The sequence below is a fragment of the Dendrobates tinctorius genome, unplaced genomic scaffold (genome assembly GCF_039654945.1).
Source record: "Dendrobates tinctorius isolate UK_male_01 unplaced genomic scaffold, ASM3965494v1 ptg000160l, whole genome shotgun sequence".
Classification (NCBI taxonomy): Eukaryota; Metazoa; Chordata; class Amphibia; order Anura; family Dendrobatidae; genus Dendrobates; species Dendrobates tinctorius.
In genome coordinates this window covers 22411417-22429595 of record NW_027361827.1, presented here as the reverse complement: position 1 = coordinate 22429595, position 18179 = coordinate 22411417, and the positions used below count along the sequence as shown (strand labels likewise).

General features: G+C 49.0%; 1 protein-coding gene across 1 annotated transcript in view; it reads right to left on the bottom strand.

Moving 5' to 3' along the window:
* ECPAS (Ecm29 proteasome adaptor and scaffold) overlaps positions 1-18179 on the bottom strand; it is a 229006-nt gene that overhangs the window by 27434 nt on the left and 183393 nt on the right. The window contains exons 34-37 of the mRNA XM_073549708.1: positions 10313-10434; positions 9785-9935; positions 1207-1272; positions 970-1059 (exon numbers count right to left, since the gene is read on the bottom strand). Of these exons, the coding sequence (XP_073405809.1) occupies positions 970-1059; positions 1207-1272; positions 9785-9935; positions 10313-10434 (429 nt within the window). The remainder of the gene's footprint in view (positions 1-969; positions 1060-1206; positions 1273-9784; positions 9936-10312; positions 10435-18179) is intronic.

Sequence of the window (18179 nt, the reverse complement as noted above, 5' to 3'; positions counted from 1 at the left end):
TTTTTTTTTCCTTTTATGTTGTTATTCGATATATGTTATTCTATGCCTGTTTGTGGGTTCTCTAGTTTTTAAATTTTTTTTCCGTACCTGTACAAGGTTGTTTATTCCCCACTCCCTTCCCTCCCTTCCTACCTTCATTTCCCTACCCTGTTTATTTAAAAAAAAACAATAACATTATTTGAAAACATAGTAAACCAGGTTATGTAAAATAAGACTAGACAGTCTAAATATGTACCAGATTTAGCAAACAGAATGAAAGACTATGATAAATTTATTGCACTTTAAGTCAGTCTAATTTAAGTTTGCACCATCTAAGAATTAGCAACATTGATGAACCTGTCTGGCTTAGGCTGGTTTCACATTTGCGTATGGAGGAGCTGCGGAGGGATGCGGACTTCCTCCGAGAAGCTCTGTCCATTACCGCACCACCTCCAGTCAGCTCCGCCTATATCCGCATGCGGCCTGCGTACCCTATCTTTAGCATTGGGTACGCAGGCTGTGCGGATGTAAGCGCATGCCTCCGCATGCGTCGTTCTGACGATGCAGCGACCCGCATCGAACGCAACAAGTTGGAATTTTGATGCGATCGCCGCATCGTCAAAACGACGCATGTGGAGGCATCCGCATACATCCGCACGGCCTGCATACCCAGTGCTAAAGATAGGGTAGGCAGGCCACATGCGGACGTAGGCGGAGCTGACCGGAGATGGGGCAGTGGGCGGAGCTTCACGGAGGAAGTCTGCATCCCTCCGCAGCTCCTCTATACGCAAATGTGAAACTGGCCTTAGCAATCAAAGTAAGCCAATTACCCTGCGCCTTTCCCAAACCGCATTACAGCACACAGCCCATTTATTTCCCTTCCTACAGCAGTTGGCCAACTGATAGCAACTGACCATTGCTACTAAGGCAAGTCACCACAGACAGCTGTCAGGCATAAATGCTGCATAATGAAGGTGTTTTTGTTCTTACCTTGGTACCCAACCCCAGCCCACTTTTGATCAATTCACACAATCTTGGAACTAGTTCGGCCAGGACATTGACATCCAGATGCTGAATACACTGTAAGGAGTAAGCATTATGTGAGAAATGGCATTCCTTTATTCCATCAGTTTAAGTAGAGGAAGAGAATTACTATGCCTTATGAAAGCAAACCTTAAAAAAGAGACAATAAACACAATGTCCGTAATCAGTCGAACATTTACTTACCATATTTATGGTTTCCATCATAGGGGAGGATTTAGCAGCATTTAGTCTTGCACTGTCCATTGCAGCCTGTGGTAATTAGAAAAAAAAAAATAATGAGAGCTTATTCATTTGCATTTCCCCATCACCCCATTACTGCACCAAAAAGTTTTCAAGTAACTTTTCAGAATAAACTCTTCTGTGTGTATACATGAGGAGTAATGCAATCTCTGACAGTCATGTAAGGTCCATCTATAAATCTGTAATGGACTGTGAGCTGGTGGGAGAATCCTAGCTACTATACACAGTATCTCTTAATAGGCTGTAAATTGGACACCTCACTGTGTTGGCGGTCTGTCTCATCTGAGCAAGGCCCCCATCACACGTACGTTTTGTAAGTCTTTATGCGGTCTATTTTTTTTTTTTTTAAGTACAGCATATACAGACATGCGCACACCCACTGTATTCAATGGTGGCGAAAACGTCAGGTTTTTCCACACGGATCGTGTATCCTTGTGAAAAACCCACACACGTCAGGTTTTTTTTTGCAGCACGGACAAAATGCGTGTTGCACACTGATAACACAAGGATGACATCTGTGTATCATCAGTGTGACACGTACCAGCATCTAGGAACAAGTGGTACAGTTCGCGCTGTTCCCAGGCGCCGGCGGCTGAAGGCAATTCTCATCACTGTCTACTGATTGCGCTAAGATCAGCACAACCAGGAGACAATTATGGGAGATGTATTCAGATGCCAGCACCTGGGAAAAGCAGTATAGTTTGCGCTGATCCCAGGCGCTGGCTCCTGAAGGCAGCTCTCATCATTGTTGCTTGGTCTCCCTGAGATCAGCACGACCAGGAGACAATGATGGTAGTTGTATTCAGCAGCAGCTGTACAACTCCTGTGTAAAACATGGATTTTTGTGAGTACTCACCGTAAAATCCTTTTCTCCGAGACGCTCATTGGGGGACACAGATACTGTGGGTGTATGCTTCTGCCGCTAGGAGGCTGACACTAAGTGAAAAAAAGAGGTTAGCTCCTCCTCCGCAGTATACACCCTCGCCCCTATTGCGGGCGGAAATCAGTTTGGTGCCAAAGCAGTAGGAGGACAACAAATCAGCCTTAATACAGGTACAACATGTCCAAAGGAAAACACCACCCTTATATCAAATAAGTAAACACATTCATTTAAACAAGAGCCAACTGGCTAATAGGGTGGGTGCTGTGTCCCCCAATGAGCGTCTCGGAGAAAAGGATTTTACGGTGAGTACTCACAAAAATCCATGTTTCTCCTTCGTCTCATTGGGGGACACAGATACTGTGGGACGTCCTAAAGCAGTCCCTGGGTGGGAGATTGACTCACCGATCCAAGCTACATTCACTTCCTGTTTAAAGGTGCGCCACCGTTGCTTGGAGAATCCTTCTACCCAGGCTTCCGCCGAGGCCTGAGCATGGATATTATGTTTGGCAAATGTGTGCAGGCTGGACCAGGTTGCTGCATTGCAAACCTGTTCCGTCGAAGCCTGATGCCGAAGCGCCCAAGAGGCGCCCACTGCCCGAGTAGAGTGCGCTCTGATCCCTGCTGGAATCGGCATGCCTCTAATGCAGTAGGACTCCTGAATAGTCAAACAAATCCATCTGGCTATGATCGACTTTGAGGCAGCGAGTCCCTTCCTGCGTTCTTCAGGGAGCACGAACAGCGTGTCCGTCTGAGGAAAGGGTGCCGTCCGTGACACGTACCTCCGGAGGGCTCTTACCAGGTCTAACGTGTGAAGAGCCTTCTTCCACACGGTGCACCGTTGCTGGACAAAATGAAGGCAAAACAACATCTTCATTGATGTGAAAAAGAGGACACGACCTTCAGCAGAAAAAGAGGGGCTGGTCTGAGGACCACCTTATACCTATGGAAGGTGAGGAACGGAGCTCGGCAGGATAGAGCCGCCAGCTCTGAAAACCCGCCTGATGGAAGTGATGGCCACTAGGGGAACAACTTTCCAGGAAAGGTATCCTGAAACAGTTCCAATGGAGCTTCCTGCAGAACGCTTAAGACAATGTTAAGAACCCAGGCGTCCATCGGCGCCATATAGGGAGGTAACAAGTGGAACACTCCCCGGATGAAAAGTTTTCACCTGCAAATTGGCAGTAACCCTGCACTGGAACAGGACGGATAAGGCCGACATTTGTCTCCTGCTGAAACCTGGGGCAAAGCCCGAGTCTAATGCTCTACCGACTGAGCTATCCGGGCTGTCTGAGCCCGACTGGAGAAAAACCAAGATGTTGGAGATCGAGAATCTTAGCGGAGAAACACCGCGCCTCGACATCAAGCAAAGAACACCTTCCAGGTGTGGTGGTAAATTCATGCTGAAGCAGGCCTCCGGGCGCTAATCGTTGTAGCGACCACCTTGCTCCCGAACCCTGCCTGGGTTAGAATCCGAGATTCAACGGCCTTGCCGTCAAACACAGGGTCCCTGAGTTTGGGTGGCAAATTGGCCCTTGTGACGGTAGATCTGGACGCTCTAGCAGGCGCCCAGGAATGTCGGCGAGCTGCTGCCTTAAATCTGCGTACCACGCTCGACGGGGCCAGTCTGGGGCCAGCAGAATCGCCGGCCCCCTTTCCGTATTGATCCCTTTGCTGACTCTCGGGAGTAGTGGCAGTGGGGGAAATAGATATGGGAGGTGAAACTGGTTCCATGGCAGAACCAACGCGTCCCCCGCGAATGCCTGCGGGTCCCTGGCCCGAGAGACATATGTGGGCACCTTGGCATTCACTCTGGAAACCGTCAGGTCCACTTCCGGAGCTCCCCACAGTTGACAAATCTGTTGAAGAACTTCGGGATGTAGAGACCACTCTCCGGATGCAAGACCCTGCCGGCTGAGGAAGTCTACCGCCCAATTTTCCACTCCCGGGATGTGGACAGCCGAAATCACCGAGTGGTTTGCTTCGGCCCACTGAAGAACGTGCTCCACCTCGCGCATGGTTGTTCTGCTGCAGGTGCCCCCCTGACGAATTATGTAAACCACCGCCGTGGCAATGTCCGATAGAATCCGGACGGGACGGCCTGCTAGCAAGTGATGAAACCTCTGCAGAGCCAGCCGAATTGCTCGTATCCCCCAATAAGTTGATCGGGAGGCGTGCCTCCTGTGGCGACCACCGTTTCTGGGTTGTGTGGTGGCGAAACACCGCTCCCCAACCGAGGAGACTGACGTCAATTGTCATTATCAGCCCATGACATGGGGGGAAAGGTTTCCCCTAGGCCAGAGAGGAACTGGTTATCCACCATCCGAGCGACTGCCTGACCTGAGAGGACAGTTTGTACCGCCGATCGAGCGTGAAAGGATTCTTGTCCCAGGCTGACAAGAGGCGTGCTGCAGAGGGTGAAGGATGGAACTGGACGAAAGGTATCGCTTCGATTGCTGCCACCATTTTCCCTAGGATCCTTATCGCGGAGCGGATGGTATGAGGGACTGGTTGGCGTAGTGTCCGGACTCCCTGCCGGAGACTAGCGCCCTTTCCTGAGGGAGAATTATCAACCCTCAGCAAGTGTCGAAGATCATCCCTAGGAAGGAGATCCTCTGAGCTGGCACAAGGGATGATTTCTTTGCATTGACCAACCATCTATGCGGCAAGAGTATCTAGCGTGATGTTGACACCCTCCTCACATGCCCGTATTGACGGGCCCTTGACCAGGAGGTCGTCCAGATAAGGCAAGACGACTATGCCTCGAGAATGCAGTGTGGCCCTGACAATTGCCAAAACCTTTGTGAACACTCTGGGAGCCGTGACTAGCCCAAAGGGTAGCGCTACGAACTTAAAATGCTGAACGCTGATGGCGAAGCGTAGCCGTCTCTGATGAGGAGGAAAAAATGGGAATATGCAGAAAAGCGTCATGGCTGTCAATTGAGGCCAAATATTCTCACTGCTCCATGACCGCTATGATTGAACGGAGAGACTCCATCCGGAAATGTCTGATCCTGATGAATTTGTTCAGAAGCTTTAGGTCCAAAACAGGCCTGACAGACCCGTCCTTTTTGGGGACCGCAAAAAGGTTTGAATAGAACCCATGAGCTCTTCCATGTTCCGGCACTGGATCAATGACTCCGTTGTGCAAGAGCGACTTGATGGCTCCCAATAGAGCCCTTACCTGGGTATCCACCCTGGGAAGCCGGGAAGGAAAAAACCTTCTTGGAAGGTATCTGACAAATTCTGTTTTGTAACCTGAGGACACAAACTCTTTTACCCATGCGTCGTGAGCGATGTTGGCCCAGACGTGGTGAAAACAGAGTAGTAGGCAGCCGCCCACTTGCTGGTGTCGTCTGGTAAAGACCTCGAGTCATTTGGCCGATGATCCTTAGGATCTGGGTCCCCTCGATCTGGCCTCTTGAGCACGCATTCTTCACAATGGGTTGGCTCTATATGACCTGCCGCTCCCTATCCTGGTTGGGGCGGCCTGAGGTGGCGGAATTGGGCCCCGTAGTCCACCCGGAGTCTTTACGCATGACCCCAGACCGTCTCCTATTCGGGTCCCGGATCAGGCTCAGGCTGCTTCGCGGCCGCCACCTGACCAATGCAGTCACGCCCGGCCTAGAATGGCCGGTGGCACTGCGAAAGGCCCGAAAACGTGCCTGAACCAGGTGACGAAAAAAACGATCTAACTTTCTGTTGGGGGAGAAACCCGCTCCTTCCTCCTGTGGAGTCGGAGATAAGTTGATCCAAAAATAGGCAGCCACACTGATCAGGCAGGGAAGTCAAGGACTTCTTGGAAGTAGAATCGGCCCGCCATATCCTCAACCATAGGGCTCTTCAGATAGAGATTGCATTAGCGGCAGCAAGTGCTGAACAATTGGCCGCATCCAAAAACACATTCATTACATAATCTCCGGCTATCGTCATCTGACCTGTGACCTCCGAGATCTCTGCAGGTAGATCCTGCTCGACCTTGTTTAATGTTTCTGACTATATCATAGCGTTGGCTACCCAAGTTACTGCGAACAAGGGAGCGAGTGCAGACCCTGACGCCTCATATACTGAACGAGCTAGGCTCTCAATAAGGCAGTCTGTGGGATCTTTAATCGAGGAAACCCTAGGGACAGATAACAGGGTCTTAGTGGCCAGGCGTGAAACCGGAGGATCCACTATCGAGGATTCCATCCATTGTTTACGGAGGTTCGGAGCAAAAGGATAACGCGTTGCGAGTGCCCTTTAACCCGAGAAAAACGCCTTTTTGGACGTTCTCTGTGCCGCTGTACTATGTCCTCAAACTCAGGGTGAGAGGAAAAAATTCTGCGCGGCCGCTTCACTCGTTTACATGCCACTTTATGCCCCGTAGCCGCTGCGGTATCATCCTCAATCCCCAGGGTCTGATTGATGGCTTCTATGAGGCTGTCCACTGTTTCATGTGACTCTGGAGTGTCCAGGTCAATGTGCTCGTCTGAGTCGCAATCTGAGGTCTGCTCGCTATCAACCACTGGTGACGGGGAGCGAGAAGCAGATCTTACGGATGAAAAAGGCATCGGATGGACTGGGCGACACCGTGTGGATTTATTTCCCACGGGTTTGCCTGGAGTGAGGGCGGCCCCTGCAGGCCGGAGGCTCCTGTGAGGTGGATGTTCCCTCTAAAGGCGGCGACACTGTCCCTGCCCCTATCTGGGGCTTGAAAGGATTCTATTGTTCTCGTAAGCGACACCATGTACTGTGACAGTGATCGGGCCCACTCCGGGGGATTTGACACATTGGTCGCGGTCGCAGGGGAGGTCTCCTGGGCGCGTTTGGATTCGCAGGCTTCGCATAAACGCTGCTCTGCGCCCGCGGACACGCAGTCCGACAAGAGATGCATGCCGCGTAAAAGCACGTGTGCGTCTTTGCTTTTTTCGGACATGCTGTATCTGTCCGCTGCTGGGGATATGGGGAAGAGGTAGCCCCTCGTTTTTCCCTAGCATGGCCTCTCGGGCAGCACTTACCCCAGTCCTGCGCACCCCCAACCTGGATGCCTACTGTAAATCGTGCGCCGAAGCCGGGGCCTTGATTTATACCGCCGCCGAGTGCGGGGCGGGCTGCCGGAAGAGACCCGTGGCCCCGAGGGCGGAATTTCCGGCCGCGGCCTAGCTCCGGCCGAAGCCGCGGCCTCAATTTTTCCCCTACCCAACCGGGGGGGGGGGGGGGGGGGATGCGGTACCAAAAAATGGCACTACTGACCGGCGCAGCGTTCCTGTCCTGACGGATCGAGTCCTTTTCTTGCATGCTGGTGGACGCCGCCTGCTGCGGCTGTGGGCTCCAGCCCGAAATCTTCGCAGGAGCCCTCCCCGACCCTCTCCTCACCGATGATCCTCTTCAGCCTGAGCGCAAGTATGTGAGGGGGTCTTTGATAAAAAACAGGACGGTGCAGGCACCCTAGCTCCATCTAACCCCTTCAGGGGGTGAGGAGAGGGACCGTCCGCCACCTAGCAGCACCGCCGTCTAGCGTTGGTGGAGCAGTGGGGGCCGCACAGACTAGTCTTGTGCCTCTGTGCAAGCCCATGGTTTCAATACCTAGGGGTGGACAGGGCTAAGTCTGGCATAATGTCCCACATCGCGGGAAAGGATATGTGGAGGGACACTCGCACGTGCTCGCCCGTTGATGGTTTGGGGAAATCGGATCCTTTCAATAGGATGCGTTGCCCCATTCTCATCTTCATAAAATAACAAACAAAAATACAAGTCTGGGGAAAAGTCCCAGGTATGTCCCTCGGTGCGGGAAAGGATACGTGGAGGGATACTCGCACGTGCTCGCCCGTTGATGGTTTGGGGAGATCGGACCCTTTCAATAGGATCCGTCGCCCCTGTCTCATCTTCATAGTAAACTAGAAAAAAATAGTCTGGAGAGATCCAGACTGTGTGCGCCTCCATAGGACACTAAGCAAAAAACTGATTTCCGCCCGCAATAGGGGCGAGGGTGTATACTGCGGAGGAGCTAACCTCTTTTTTTCACTTAGTGTCAGCCTCCTAGCGGCAGAAGCATACACCCACAGTATCTGTGCCCCCCAATGAGACGAAGGAGAAATAAAGAATTAAATAAAAAAAAAAAAATGGTGTGGGCTCCTGAACAATTTTTATAACCAGCAGACGGAAAGCCCACGGCTGGGGACTGATGTTATTAATCTGGGAACAAGGAACAATATCTCAGAAGGTTACCAGGTTATTAATAACAGCTCACAGCTGTTTGCTTAGGCTTTCCTGGTAAACCATGAGAACAATGAGGTGCTGCGTGCCATAAGACTGGATAGTCATATCATCCCACCACTTATCTTCATGTCAGACAGGTGAGGGATATGGTTTTTTTATTAGTTTTTTTACAGGGGACAAGTGCTTCAATTAATTAGGTGTAAGGTGAGTAATATGGCTGTTTGTTAATTTCTATCTTTTACAGGGGACAAGGGCTTCAATGGAACAGGCTCAATGTGAGTATAACTTTGCTTTTTATAAATGTGTAAAAACGGTGTTGATTTTTATTTCAAATAAAGGATATTATTCTTGCTATGTGTTTATTTTCAAACTTACTATGGGGTTAGTAATGGGGGGTGTCTTATAGATGCCTCTCCATTACTAACCCCTGGGCTTGATGTCACTGACAATACAAAGGTGACATCAACCCCAACCCTATTAAACCACTTGCCACCACAACAGGGCAAGTGGGAAGAGCGAGGCTAAAGGCCAGATTTGGCACATCTTACGGATGTGCCATTTCTGAGGTGGCATAGGGCTGATGTTGGTAGTCTGGGGAGGGGGGGTGGACGCAATATCCACAACTCCTTCCCAAGCTATTAATATCAACACACAATTGTCCGTTTAGCCTTTGCTGGTTTGAATTTATACAAGGGCCCAACGTTTTTCTTTCTGGAGTCACCCGTAAATTCACCAGGAAAGGTTAAGCAAACAGCTTTTAGCTGTTATTAATGCCTGGGAACCTTATGGTATATTGTCTCTTATCCCAGATTACCAACATTAGTTCCCAGCCATGAGCTTTCCATCTGCTGGTTATGAAAATTGCGTGGGATTACACGCCGTTCTTTTTTTTTTTTTCATTTTTGAAATACTGTCATAACTGTCTCCTGGTCACGCTGATCTCAGCGCGAGCAGGAGACAATGATGAGAGCTGCCCTCAGCCGCTGGCAGTTGGGATCAGTGGGAACTGTATTGCTTGTTCCCAGGCGACGGTATGGGTCACACCAACGGCATACGGATGCGACACACGGATGTCACGTAATACATACGGATAGCCCTCGGACCACGGATCTCACCAGTACTGTTTTTACCTGTACCAGGATGTGTGAACACGGCCCAAGACAGAGTTGAGCTGTTTTTTTCTCCAGAGTGGATGATAAATTAAAGAGGCAGGGGGAAAGAGAAGGGGGAAGCTGATAGGATACACTACAAAGTTTATTATATTCATCTTTACTATTAATTTATGCAAAGTTTGTTGAAAATACAGTTTATACAGGACAGTGTCTTTGTAATGCTCTTTATAACTATATGGGCACATCAAAGGCTTTTTCAAGCGCTAGCATTTAATTCTGCTTAATCAGTAAGAAATTAAGGGAACTAGAAGATGTTGTTAATGCTTACCTTTTCCTGATCTGTAGCTCGGAGACTTAGATAATTCAGTACCTGAGGTTCTAAAACACTCAAAGATTCCAGCAAAGCTGGGATGAGTTTTGGAGTATGAGGTTTCAATAATTCTCCAGCACTTTTACTGATTTTCACCAATGTGTTGATACTAGGTAGAATAATGAGATATATTCAATTAATATATAGGCTAATAAGAATACAGGAAACAAAGTGAAAACAACCATGGCATGATACCATATCTAGTGCTGTGTTATCAGAGCCTAATAGCGCTATCCTTATGCGGAGTTATAGACTGTAATATAGCTTTTCACAAAGCTTCCAGTTACTTTTGGGACTGACTGCTTGTTTAAAAAAAAAAAGTGAAGAGGCTGCTGCAATCACGGGAATAACTAGTGCGTTCCCTTTACAGGCAGAATACAATACTCCGCCAGGTTGAAATGCTCAAGTTATTTTGGATTTCTCTTTCACTTTCAGCAGGCAAGTGAAGTGTAGCATTAATACAAAAAACATACAAAGTCCACTTACCTAAGTGCCCGGACTTCAGTCACTGTGCTCATAATCCCTTTGTCCAGAAGGCATGGTAAAAGAACAGCAATTGTTTTCTGACCAGCTGCACCCTTGCATGGTTCACACATCCTTATGCATACCTTATAAGCCAAAGAAGAATAATCAGTGAAAGTGTATATATTATAGATCCCATCATCATATTATACAACATAAACGGCATACATAAACTTCCCTGAAGCATCTGTCACCACTCTTGGAACAGGATGTCTACAGTTTCTATCATCTAAAGATGTCCTAGATTCATGGTCATGGTGATGGAACCTGTGAGAAAGGTGAGTGCAGTGCTGGCACTCTGGTTCTATTTCTGCTGCATCTTCTGTGAGAGATGTTGTCATCAGGGGGTGGAGATACTCACTGATACTAACACCAGCACCGCTCTCAAACAAATCACCATCAGGGAGTGGCAGTGGTATCAGACACATACTGTATCTTCTATCACCACCCCCGATGAGGATTTGTTTGAGGGCAGTGCTGGAAGCAGTGGGGCAGCACTGCCATCTCTCACTGCTTTTATCTCTGCCCCCTGGCAATGTCTTCTTTCATAGTTAGCATCAGCAGTGATAGAGTGTGGGCGGTGCCCTAACTTCTCCCGCAGCATCTATCACCACAGTTCTAGGATAGGAGTGGGGAGCTTGCGGCCTGCTATGTTCTTTTCTGCAGCCCCTGGACAGATCCCCAGGGACCACAGTGCTCATGCCAGAAGCTGCATTTTGACAGCTGATGGCCCTTTAACTCTTTCCTGACATGCGCCGTATATATACTGCTCTGCAGGTGCTGCGTTCCCGCAAAGCGAAGTATATATACAGCGCTGCTATTTCTATCGCGTGGTGACAGAGTTAAGATACCTGGTGTCCATCCCTGCACATCGTCCCAGCAACACCAAAAAAAAGTTACCAAAAATAATAGGGTTATCGCCACATCACTTCAGATTAAGCCCTTTGACGTTGATTGGATAGTAATTATTGTTCAGGCAACAGCATCAAAAGGGTTGATCTAAAATAGTGATCACCACTCTGCACACCATTTTTACCTCACAGCTGGCATGCAGAGCGCGTTGTATACCTCCTTGTGTTACTGGAGAAAGAAAAATGCATTGGTGTGCTGGCTGCTGCGTGACCGATCTGTGATCAAAGAAGCAGCAGTTCCCCAACCTCTGTTACAGTCTCCCAACCATATCACCCACTCCCAATGGTATTTTTGGTGCACTTTTTTGCGCCACGTCCTGCACTGAGCATTCGTGCTCTTACTATTGCCACGGCACTCTGATCGGTATGGCTGCTGATAAGAGTCTGCGTTAACTGACTTTCTTGTTTTTAGCCAATTAGAGTAGCGTAAGAAAAAAGCAGTGTTAGTGATATCCAATTTTCTTTTACAAAAAAATATAGTAGTTAGTACAGTGTAGCTTTATAGGTAGCGTATTAGCAGAGCAAATTTTGCAGTGTTCGTGACGTCCGATTTTCTTTTAGAAAAAATAAAAATAGTTCGTACAGACTATCTTTATAGGTAGGGAGACGGTGTTTCTTTTACAAAAAAAAACAAACAAAAAACTAATTTTTATTGCTGGGTAACCACTTAACTAGTGCATAAGAGGAGTGCAGTGTTAGTGATGTCATTTTTTGCTTGAAAAAAAAATAGTTGGTGATGAGTAACTTTATAAGTAGGGCATTAAGTGTAGTGGACGGCAGTGTATTTTTTTTTCTATGCAACTTACTTTCTTTTTTTTTACATCTACTGATTTTTCTTTTAAGTTTTTCTTCTAAATTTTTCCTTTTTTTTCAGGCAGTGAGGAAGATCCCAAATTCCTCTATTTCTCTTTCTCCTCCTCATCTAGTGAGGATGGACACCCTGAAAGGTGTCCAGGACCAAGGCAACCCATACAGCAATCGGTCCCATATGGACTTCACACCCCCCCCCCCCCCCCCCCCCGAAAATGATCAGCATGTTATTCAGGATTTCATGGGTAGCTCAGGAATCCACTTTGATGCTACAGGCCTCACTGAAATTGAGTTTTTCCAATTCTTTTTCAGCGATGAAATAATAAATCTTACGGTGGCCCAGAAAAATTTGCATGCCGATCAATTTTTCACCCAAAATCCCACTTCATCAGAAACAGATGGACCCCTGTAAAACAGAATCTTTGGTTACTTACAGTAAAATCGGTTTCTCGGTGCCTTCATTGGGGTAAACAGGAAACCATGGGTGTATGCTGCTGTCACTAGGAGACTGACACTATGCACAAAAAAAGTTAGCTCCTCCTCTGCAGTGTACACCCCAAGGACTGGCACTATGTTAATCAGTTAGTGAGAAAGCAGTAGGAGAAACATCATGTTAGAGAGAAACAAAACAGACAAACTCAAACTGTAACAATAGAACACAGTCAAAGGAGCTGATAAACATAGGAGGGTGCTGTGTCCCCCAATGAAGGCTCAGAGAAACAGATTTTACGTTAAGTATCCAAAAAGCCTGTTTTCTCTATCACTTCATTGGGGGACTTCCCAAAGCAGTCCCTGAGGAGGGAACAGTAGAAACTCTGCTCAGGAGGGAGAACTCACCATTGCCTCCTGCAAGATCCTTCTACCTAGGCTGGTGTCCGCCGAAGCATAGGTATGGACCCTATAAAATTTGGCAAACGTGTGGATGGAAGACCAGGGTGGTGCTTTGCAGAGTTGCAGGGCGGATGCCCTATGATGTACCGCCCAGGAGGCGCCCACTGCCCGGGTAGAGTGTACCTTAATCCCAGGGGGAGGCGCAATGTTCTTGACCTGAAATGCCTCCAAAGATGTCGTCCCGATCCGGCAAGCAACCGGAGCCTTGGAGGCTGGCAGGCCTCTTCACGCACCCTCTGGAATGTCAAACAGAGAGACCTAAAGGGGGTGGTCCTAGCCAGAAAGACCCGAACCGCTCTGACTAGGTCTAACCTGTTCAGTGAACGCTCCAGGTGAGTCGGAGCCGGATAAAAGGAAGGGAGGACAATATCCTCATTTAGGTGAAAGACGGACACCACCTTGGGAAGGAAAGAAGGTAGAGGCCACAAAACCATCTTGTCTTGGGAGCCGTCAATTCCGAGACGCGCCTAATGGAGGTGATGGCCACAAGAAACACCACCTTCCAAGACAAAAAGGACAAAGACCTCTCGTAGTTGTTCAAAGTGAGAACTCCTAAGGGATTCCAGGACTAGATTGAGATCCCAGGGGTCCACGGGAGTCCGGTATGGGGGGCAGCATGTGCTACCCCTTGGAGAAAAGTTGTGACCTGAGAACGGGAGGATAAATTATTCTGAAAAAGAATAGAAAGCGCTGACATCTGACCCTTTAGCGAACTAAGAGCAAGATTCAGCATCAAGTCCCACCTGGAGGAATGCCAAAATGGAAGGGAGAGAAAAGGACATAGTCGGGATGTGATTAGACTCACACCAGCTGAAATAGGCTCTCCAAGTCCGATAATAGACCCTGGAAGATGACGGCTTCCTAGCCTGGATCATGGTCTGAATCACCCGATCGGAAAACCCGGACGCTCTCAGAACCGGAGTTTCAACAGCCACGCCATTAAATTGAGCAACAGAGAATTCTGATGGCAAATCGGTCCTTGGAACAGAAGATCCGGATTGTCTGGATGTCTCCAGGGGGCGTTCGCGAGAAGATTGACAATCTATGCGAACAAAGACCTCCTGGGCCAATCCGGTGTTATCAGAACGACCGGCACCTCTTCCGCCTTGATTTTCTTTAACAGTCTTGGAAGAAGGGGGAAAGGAAGAAACAGATAGGGAAGAGCAAACTGTGACCAAGGGATCGCCAGAGCGTCGGCGCTCACAGCGAGAGAGTCGTGGGACCTAGAAACGAATCTTTGGACTTTTCTGTTCAGCCAGGACACCAAGAGGTCCACATCCAGAGTTTCCCATCAAATGAAAATTTAATGGAAGACTTTGTGATACAGAGAACACTCTCCCGCCACGAGACCCTCGCGGCTGAGAAAGTCGGCAGCCCAATTGTCCACACCGGGTATATGCATTGCAGATCTCGCTGGAACCGTTGTCTCTGCCCAGAGGAGAATCTTGCATACCTCAGCCATCACCAAGGGGCTCCGAGTCCCTCCCCGGTGATTGACATATGCCACCACCATGGCATTATCCGTCTGAACTCGGATTGGCAGACCCCTGAGAAGTGACTGAGGGACAGAAGAATGGCCCTTATCTCGAGGCTGTTGATCAGCAGAGAGGATTTCACTGCTGACCAACGTACCTGGACGGTTAGGCAGCGAAAGACTGCACCCCAGCCGAGAAGGCTGGTGTCAGTCGTCACCACCTGCCAGTGAACAAGAAGGAAGGACCGACCCTGGAAAATGAGAGGGGATGACAGCCACCAATTGAGAGATAATTTGACTTGGGAAGAAAGACGATCCAGAGAGAGAACAGACTTGTTCCACTGAGTTAGAATAGCTTGCTGAATTGGTCTTGAATGGAATTGCGCAAAAGGAATTGCTTCTGACACTGCCACCATCCTTCCCAGCACCGCCATGGCTGAGCAGAAAGATGGAAGCTGAGAGCACTTCAGAGAGCGAACCCCCTGCAGTACGATTGCTCTCTTCTCCTTGAGAAGAAAAACTCTTGCCTGACAGGTGTAGAACAGCATGCCTAGAAAAATGAGGCGCTGAGTCGGGTCAAGGCAAGACTTTGCCCTATTGACTAGCCATCCAAAACGGGACAGGGTGTCGAGAACAATGGACAGACTTTCCTGCACCTGGCAAAAGGAAGGAGCCTTGATGAGAATATCGTTGAGGTATGGGATGAGCACTAGGCCTCTGATCCGCAGAATGGCCATTAACGCTGCCATGATTTTTGTGAAAACCAAGGGTGCGGTTGCGAGCCCGAACGGCAGGGCAATGAACTGAAAATGATCCTGCTGCACCGCAAAACGTAGGAATCTCTGATGCCCTGAGAAGATAGGGAAATGAAGATAGGTGTCCTGGATGTCTATGGAGCACAGGAACTCCTGCGCCTCCATGGAAGCAATTACTGAACGAAGTGACTCCATCCTGAAATGTTGCAGATGGACCTTTTTGTTCAGTAACTTTAGATCCAGGATGGGTCAAACCGTGCCGTCCATTTAAGACACCACAAATAGGTTCGAATAAAGTCTTGTGAAACTTTCTCGGTCTGGGACAGGAACAATAACCCCTGAACTGAGAAGGGAGGAAAAAGGACGTAAAGAAACCTGGAACCAGAGAAGCATCTCTTAGAGGACGAGATTTAAAGAATCGATCTCGGGCCGCAAAACAAAATCTATTTTGTATCCGGAGGCTATCACCTTCCTGACCCATGCGACCCCCATCAAAGCAAGCCAGACGTCTCTGGAAAACCGGAGCTGGCCGCCCAGCCTGTGGGATACTATGGGATCTGGAGATGAGTCATGCAGAGGAAGATCTGCTGGGTCTAGGCCTGGTGGATCTACCCTACGCGTTACTGGGACACCTGGAGGGGGTGGGTTTAAAGGAAGCCTTCTTCCTATCCTGGCGAGCCTGTGGCCTCTCTTGGCGGTAAAAAACCTCCCCCGCAGAGAAATGGCCGAAAAGACCAAAACTGACGCTTCAGAGGAGGCCCGCGAGGTTTGGACCGAGGAAGGAGGGAGCTTGTCCCTCCGGTGGCCTCCTTAATAATTTGTTCCAACTTGGAGCCAAATACACGGGAACCCTGGAAAGGCAAGTTGGCAAGGGACTTTTATGAAGTTAAGTTCGTCTGCCGCGCCTTAAGCCAAATAGTTCAGCAGCACATGAAGCTGTGTCCAGGGAAGCGGACACCATGTACTTCCCTGCATGAGAAATCTGGTCCGTGAAGTCGACCAATTCCTCCGGTTGAGTTCCAGAAAGAATGCCCTGATGGAGTTGCTTAGCCCATGCAGCTATGGACTTTGACACCCAGGTGGTGGCAAAGGCAGGGCACAATGTGGAAGAGGCCACTTCAAAGGCAGACTTTGTGAAAGAGTCTATGATCCTGTCATTGGAGTCCTTGAGGGATGCTCCATTCATAAGCAGGAGGACCGTGTTGGTGGACAGTCTGGAAACTGGAGGGTCCACAGTTGGAGAAGCGGTCCAGTTCAAAGTGAGCTCAAGGGCGAAGGGATATAGGATGCCGAGGCACTTCCCTCTTTGGAAGCGTCTGGTTGGGTTCTCCAGTTCACTGGCAAGTACCGTCTCAAATTCTCTATGTGAGGCAAAGACCTTGGGAGCTGGTCTCAACTGTCTAAACGAAACCGCCTGTTCGGTAGAGGTATCCTTAACGTTAAAGGTCTGCTTGACCGCCACAATGAGGCTCTGGACCACGTCTTTCAAATTAGAGGCCTGGTCAGAATCCAGGTCAGAATCATCCGCTGACAATAAATAAGTAAAAAAGTATTCAGCTTACCGGTCTGCGATGAAATCCCCAAACCTGCCAACACCCAGCATGGATCGGGGTAAGCACCTATGCCAGATGAGAACAAGAGGAGAAATGATCCAGCTCGAGACGGAGGCGGCTACAACTCTGCAAAGCTTTAGTGGGGCAACCTGTCAAAAATGGACACCACGGTCTGTGACACCTTGGTGAGGTCCGCTATGGACTGTGGCAGGGAAGTAGCCCACACTGGGATAGGGGCACCACTCTCTCCTGGAGGCAGTAGGGGGCTCCTGGGTAGTGGGCACAGGGGGGGCTGCTGCAGTCCTGACAGAAGGGAGAAGACTGACCTGAAGGGAGCTTGTATTTACACGAAGAGCATACAAAGTGTCTAATAAGAGCAGAGGAAGAAGAAGAGGAAGCAGGAGGACGAGAATGCTCTCCTTTAGGATTAGGCATGATGAGCAGACGCACTAACTAAAGCCAGAAGGTTAGCGTACAGGAAGAGAATGAAGAGGAGAGTGTTAGTCAGTAGAGCAGAGCTACTTGCAGTAAGATGCAGGTTTCCTGAAGTCTGCTTCCAAGCCGTAGAGGCTGCAGTGTAATCGTAGGAAGAGAAGATGCAGGTCCTGCAGGGAAATGCCACCTTCCGGTTCCAAAAAGCCGGAAAAATGGCGACCACGGGGAGGATGAAAGGGACCAGCAGAGTGAAAGCGCGTGCTGCAGAGGGGTGGGCGAACGCTGAAAAATTCTGCTCTCTGAGGCCGGAAGGAGAGGCGGAGCTAACCACCGGGTCCAGGAGAGGAGAAAGATGGCGACGGCTGCAGAGCTTGAAGCCGGGAGGAGGGGGAGGAGCTATCTGCTTACATGTAAAGCGCCATGGAATAAATGGCGCTATAACAATAGATAATAATAATAATAATCTGCTGAGATCAGAAGAGGAATAGTGGAAGCGACGGACAGGAGTCAAAGCTCGCCCGAAGATGCTGAGGAGAGGGGAGCGGAACCAAAAAACAAGACTAGGTTGGAGAGAAGCCGGGACCTAGATTAAGGATGGTGGCCGAATGAACAGGGGGGAAGCGGCGGGGAGGCCCAAAAGTGCTGAAAAAAGGTAGACCAGTGCCCCAACTGAGAGGACAACAGAAGAAAATGGCCACATATGGATCTCAAAAGGACTACACATACACTAAAACCCTAGAAATAAAGTGAGGGTTTAGGGGGGAAAAAGGAGATTTTTGTGTACTCACCGTAAAATCTCTTTCTCTTAGCCTCTAATTGGGGGACACAGAACCATGGGTGTTATGCTGCTGTCCATTAGGAAGCGACACTATGCATAATCTGAAAAAGATTAACTTTGGCTCCTCCTCTGCAGTATACATCCCTGGACTGGGTCAGCCTTCTTCAGTTTTGTGCAAAAGCATTAGGAGGAACATAACAGTAACAACATAACTATGCCTGTAA